General features: G+C 33.5%; 1 protein-coding gene across 1 annotated transcript; it reads left to right on the plus strand.

Annotated features, from left to right (window-relative positions):
• Window positions 1-2,123: 2,123 nt before the first annotated feature.
• Window positions 2,124-5,507, plus strand: LOC100809870 (GPI-anchored protein LLG3). The gene is made up of 3 exons (XM_003540859.4): window positions 2,124-2,388; window positions 2,499-2,555; window positions 4,849-5,507. The coding sequence occupies exons 1-3, from the start codon at window positions 2,289-2,291 to the stop codon at window positions 5,214-5,216; spliced, it is 525 nt and encodes a 174-aa protein (XP_003540907.2). The 5' UTR covers window positions 2,124-2,288; the 3' UTR covers window positions 5,217-5,507.
• Window positions 5,508-5,739: the final 232 nt, after the last annotated feature.

Consider the following 5,739-nt stretch of genomic DNA (forward strand, 5'->3'; position numbering starts at 1 on the left):
TCGACGCTTAATTTATTTTACCACACGATGGTCTTAAAAAGAACGGAAGATGTGGACAACGATAAAATTTAAATTTACCTCGTTGTTGGATGACATGTTAGTAACAGCGAGACCAAGACAATTGCAAGGAGTATCTTGTTTTTTAGTACCTGATAACAACATAGGGAGGGTAGCACTCTCTGCTAGAACAGACAAATGCATAAATAGAAGTTCTGCAGAAGCACGCAAGTGGATGGATGATACCGATGTCTAGTTCATTCTTCTATGCATGCTCCATACATTTGCTTAATTTAAAACGTTGTTTCCTTTTGCAAAACCAATTTCATATTCGTATTGAGAGGAGGATATCGCTCAAAATTGACAAATAGATCATGATTTTTTCCTCACGCATGACACAAGTGGTTGCAACTAATTAAAGTACATAGCATGCACAAATAAACACCAGGGCTGATGAGACACTATATAAAAGGAAAATTATAACACGACAAAGAAGGGTTATTTTCACTTTTCAGGTTAGACCGTTAGAGTTAAGCGTCCTCAATGACTCAATGTCCATTCATACTAACGCACCATAAATCATCACACAATAGAACTACTAATGAGTAATGACCGTGTCATGTGGCTTAATTATTACTTGTTAGATTAGAAACACAAACTGTCAAACTCTGTAAGTACTTTTAACAAATTTCAATGATTCGATCGGGAACCCATATCATTTAGCGGGGTGTCAATTGTTCTTATAATCAAAACTTGCTGTGGTCTCTTGGCTTTTCTAGTCTACTAATGACCAATGTCTCTAATTTTATGGCCTTCACATATATAACTAATGTGATTGGTGAAACTAGAGTATGTCGTTCTCACAATTTAGTCGTTGATAGTTACTATGTTCCAAAATAATGTTCCAAAATCATATATGTATGCAAAATCTATGTTTGCCTAAAAACAGTGTAGCTATGTTTGGGCTAAACTTCCTGCATCTCCATAAATTGCCATTGGTACTCCATTTCATCCTGGAAAGACCAATCTAAAATATGATTTTGCATTTTGGATGGAGCTTTCGGAAATGTAATGGGGTGCAGGAAGTAATTTATGGAAGTGTAGGTAGCAACAGTCCTAAACCAGAGCCCATGAGGAACTCTGGAACATAGTCCACACGACCCATATAGAAGGAAGTAAGGTACAGTTTATACTTATATTCATAAAAAAGGCTAAAATTTGCAGTTATGTTCTACTTCTTAGTCATTTATGTCAGGATTTTCTTATGACAAAACAAAACTGGAAATTCTTTTAAACATTATATTGATTGCTCATGTATTTTTCTTTCTTGATTCACAAATAATATTAGTGCTTAAACAGAATGAAGCAATGTACAGTTGTGTCTTGTCAAATTACTTTGTGAATTTATAGCTAATTCACTGTCTCATCTGGCACTGCATGCGGTTGGACTTGTGCAGTATAATATTACTTCAATGCAAATTAGAAGACATTTTTTGGGGAATAATATTTATTATGTACGTTAACCCACTGCTAGCATCCTAACTGCGCTGTTTTTGGAATGTTTATGCAAAAACATTAGCTACTTTTTAGATTAGGAAACAATATGATTTGAAACTCTTGCTTTTGCATTTACCATTTGAACACTGAACTGGAAAACTAAATAAAGAATGTGCAGTTATTCATAGAGAAATTATTAGGAATTAGAATAAGAATTCAAAATATGAATTATATTTTTACTAACAAGTGCTTTAGAATTTCTATCTCTATAAACTTGAAAAGCAAAGTTAAAACTCACCAAAAATTATAGAATAATTTTTAAACGAGTTGTTTATCATTTTAATTTTTTTTTTTACAATACCCTGGATTGTGTTTTTAGAATTAGATCTTATGTCAATAATTAAAGAATCTAGTTCAATTAGTTAAATAAGATGAGTAAATTATTACAAATCGTTAATATTTATCTTAGATTTTGAATTCCTACCGGTAAGAAACAACTTTTGCCATTAAGTTAAAATGATAATTTCCTCCTTTCTAATTATAGTAAAAATAGGGCATATTAAATAACTATCCTATAGGGGGAAGCAGCACATTATAAAACTACCAATAACTACCAAAGCCAAGGGAAAACTTGCGGAGAGCCATTGGAACTTTGCCTGCCTGACAACACGATTGATTTCCACCACAATTCCTGCAATGTCAGTCCCTTCCTTCTCTCTTCTTCATCTCTCCAAAACCAGAAAACAAAAGAAGCACACCCATCAAAGGAAAAAGAATATTTTGAAATCAAAAGGATGAGAGTGAAAGAGAAAATGGGTTCAAACGCCTTCTTCTCTTCCATTCTCTATTTTTTCCTCCTAGCTACATTGGTCTCCTCTGCCCCATTCCTTTCTGGTACATTCTTTTTCCTCAAGTTGCAACCTTTTTTACGTGTCACATTTAATGATGGGTACTCGTATTTGTTAAGATTGGCTTAATGTGATTGATTTTGTGTGTCAACACAGATGACATATTTGGAGCTGAAGCATCCACTGGCCGTGCCCTCCTACAGGCTAAGAAAGGTAACATTTTGTTCTGCCTCCTTTCTCTTTATATTTCTAGTTTTACCTTAATGCATGTACCCTGAAATATTTGTTGTGTTTATACATCTTTAATGGATTTCCTTTCGATTCTAATGTGGAAATCATAATGTAACCAATAGCTTGTTTGATTCTGTGTCTCGGACATGATTTTTCACAATATCATTTTAAGAAGTTAATAGTTATAATTTCCACATCCTAAACGTGATTTCTTACTTCTTAACGATATTCCAAACAGGCGACAAGTAACTAAAATCAGGTTAATTCTTTTGAACCGGATTTTATTGTTCATTCCATGTGAAAACAAATTTTTGCATTATGATTCTCTATGGGGAATAAAGAGATTATATCTGTAAAGCATGTCAAAATTTATTAGGTTCTCCTCAGAAACTCCACCTACTTGGATATTAATTATTGTCCAAATTATTCCTCTTTCTAATCTTTCTTTTTCCTTTAAAATAAAAATCCTTTCGATTCTCTGGTTTATGCTCCTTATACATTTCTTTATTTATGGGTGATGTCCAAGTAAAAGAAGGATTGACTACAGGAGTTATTTGTAAAAATATTGAGGAAACCACCTAGTCCTTTGATGTTAATTATTTGGAATATGGAGGGTGATATTCCAAATCTTCAAAAGCATATTATTTGGAGAAAAAAATCTTTAGTGTTACCTCTCATCCTTTAATTGTACATAAGAAAAATTATACTGTTGGCCCAAAAAATGACCCCTTGCTAGAAGACAATGGGTTATGCAAAGGTTGGATGGTGATAGGTAAGCAAAAGCAAAGGAGCTTAGTCCTTTGAATTATTCAATGTTAATTCTCAGCTCTCTATCATTAGTTTTTTTTTTTTTTTTTAACTTTAGTTTTCCCTCTTCCTATCCTTATCTTTGCAATAATTCTTCCCTTTTTGATTCATTTTACTTTCTTAATTTTCTTTTCTGAGTACTTAAAGAAAAAATTATCTAAACAATACCCAATTGCCCTCGAGAATAGCACCGTTATTTATTATTAAGAACCCAAATTTTCTTGTAAGCTCTAGGCAAATGAATCCGAGTATTGTAAGTACTGATAAGTGAAAAATTTACCAATAAAAATTCAGATAAATATCAGTATTTTTCCTTTTAGAGGGCAAGCCCTGGTGCAGCGGTAAAGTTGTGCCTTGGTGACTTGTTGGTCATGGGTTCGAATCTGGAAACAACCTCTTTGCATATGCAAGGGTAAGGCTGGATACAATATCCCTCCCCCATAAGAGGGCGAGCCCTGGTGCAGCGGTAAAGTTGTGCCTTGGTGACTTGTTGGTCATGGGTTCGAATCTGGAAATAGCCTCTTTGCATATGCAAGGGTAAGGCTACGTACAATATCCCTCCCCCATACCTTCGCATAGCGAAGAGCCTCTGGGCAATGGGGTACGAAGTTTTTTTATCAGTATTTTTCCTTTTGGAAAAAAGTAGGTTTATAACTTACATTTGAAGGTGCTATACTTTTTCATTGATGACTAAGAAAGTAAAAAAGTTTTAGTGGAGGCATGAGTCACCTATGTTACACTAATGCTTCACCACTCATGAGAATGTATTTATCAAAATAGGTTATCAGAATGGATGTACTTGTGTGCACTCTGAAGTCTGAACCCATTAGCCACGCAAACTTTTATACTCTCTTTACAATTTTCCAATGTTGTAGAGGAATTATGGAAAAAAGTTGAACTCTACGGCAGTATTTAGTTTGTCTTTCATCTTCATTTTAAATTAAAATACTTTGTTGCTTTCATTTTATAGAGAGTTCATTAACCAAAACATATCAACTAAAGAGGAAAACAGTTTTGGAATTTGTATCATGAAATAGTTATTTTGGAGAGATTTTCACCCAACCATTCCAAAAAGGTTAATCTCTTCATTGCTTTTGTTTATAAGGATTTTTAGTCAAAGGAAGAAAAAGAAAAGAGAGAGAGAGAGCATATTAACTAAAAAATATATTTTATTTTTAGGAGTGTTAGTAACACGTTCTGTTACTCTTACTCCCATTCCAATACTCACTCTCTTATTAGGTCAAATTTGCCTAGATTTTCACTAAACATGTGGGTTCTATTTCTTACTTAATAGGTCTCATTTCAAAGTAATAAGACCTACATGAATTTCAATCAAAATAAAAAAAATACCTTAGTAGAACAGAGTTATAGAATGTGATATCAACATTTTTTTCATTTTTTTTTCAATGTGAAGCATCTCCTCTAATTTTTTCATGATTGAGCTAATAAAATGAGAACTTATGTGCAGCCTGTGGAGTTGACTTTGAGAACCAGAACTACACAGTCCTCACAAGCCAATGCAAGGGACCCCAGTACCCGCCAAAGGTGTGCTGTGAGGCTTTCAAGCAATTTGCTTGCCCTTTTGCAAATGAGATCAATGACATGACAACTGATTGCTCCTCAGTTATGTTTAGCTACATCAACATCTATGGCAAATACCCCCCTGGCCTGTTTGCCAATGAGTGCAAAGAAGGGAACCAAGGCCTTGATTGCAGCCAAGTCAAACCAGCCAACACTTCTACCTCTTCCAACACCATTCATGTGGCTGCTCCTCCTCACTTTTTCTCACTCATGACCATTGCTGCTTTCCTGGGATTCTTGTTCCACTTGTTCTGAAAGGATGATATGTGAAAAATTTAAGAAAGAGTAGCTCTTGTATTATTGAACACTCTTTCCAAGATATTTGGAGTGAGAATTCTATATCCACCCTTCATGTGATATGATGCTTGAATTTATATGATCTGATCAAGAATCGAGATTGCCAAGAAAAGTATATTATTGACAATTTCATTATTATTTTTTTCTTCTTGTTTTCCTTTATGGATACAAAGTGCAAAATGTGGTTTTGTGCCCTGCACTCTAAACCTTCCTTGAAATTTTTTACAAGGAAAAGTATGTAAAATTTGTTCATATAATTATTTTAATCAGTTTATTAGTACTAGTATCTGATATTATTTAGAGTTACTCCTTAGATAATTTGTAGCATGTTAGTACTTTTTTATAATCTTGTAAATTATATTTCAAAAAAAAATATTATACATAATAATTTTATTCAACTCAAACAAGATTATCTCTTGTAAAAGATATATGTAATCTCTAAAAAAATATTTTTTTATGGTAAAGCTGGATTTTATTAATA

This window comes from Glycine max, chromosome 12, assembly GCF_000004515.6.
Source record: "Glycine max cultivar Williams 82 chromosome 12, Glycine_max_v4.0, whole genome shotgun sequence".
Classification (NCBI taxonomy): domain Eukaryota; kingdom Viridiplantae; phylum Streptophyta; class Magnoliopsida; order Fabales; family Fabaceae; genus Glycine; species Glycine max.

Excerpts from the sequence above, each read along its gene's own strand:
- LOC100809870 (XM_003540859.4), top strand. The coding sequence starts at position 2,289 with ATGAGAGTGAAAGAGAAAATGGGTTCAAACGCCTTCTTCTCTTCCATT. Across the intron at positions 2,389-2,498 it reads CTCTGCCCCATTCCTTTCTG|ATGACATATTTGGAGCTGAA; the intron begins GTACATTCTTTT and ends GTGTCAACACAG. Across the intron at positions 2,556-4,848 it reads CCTCCTACAGGCTAAGAAAG|CCTGTGGAGTTGACTTTGAG; the intron begins GTAACATTTTGT and ends ACTTATGTGCAG.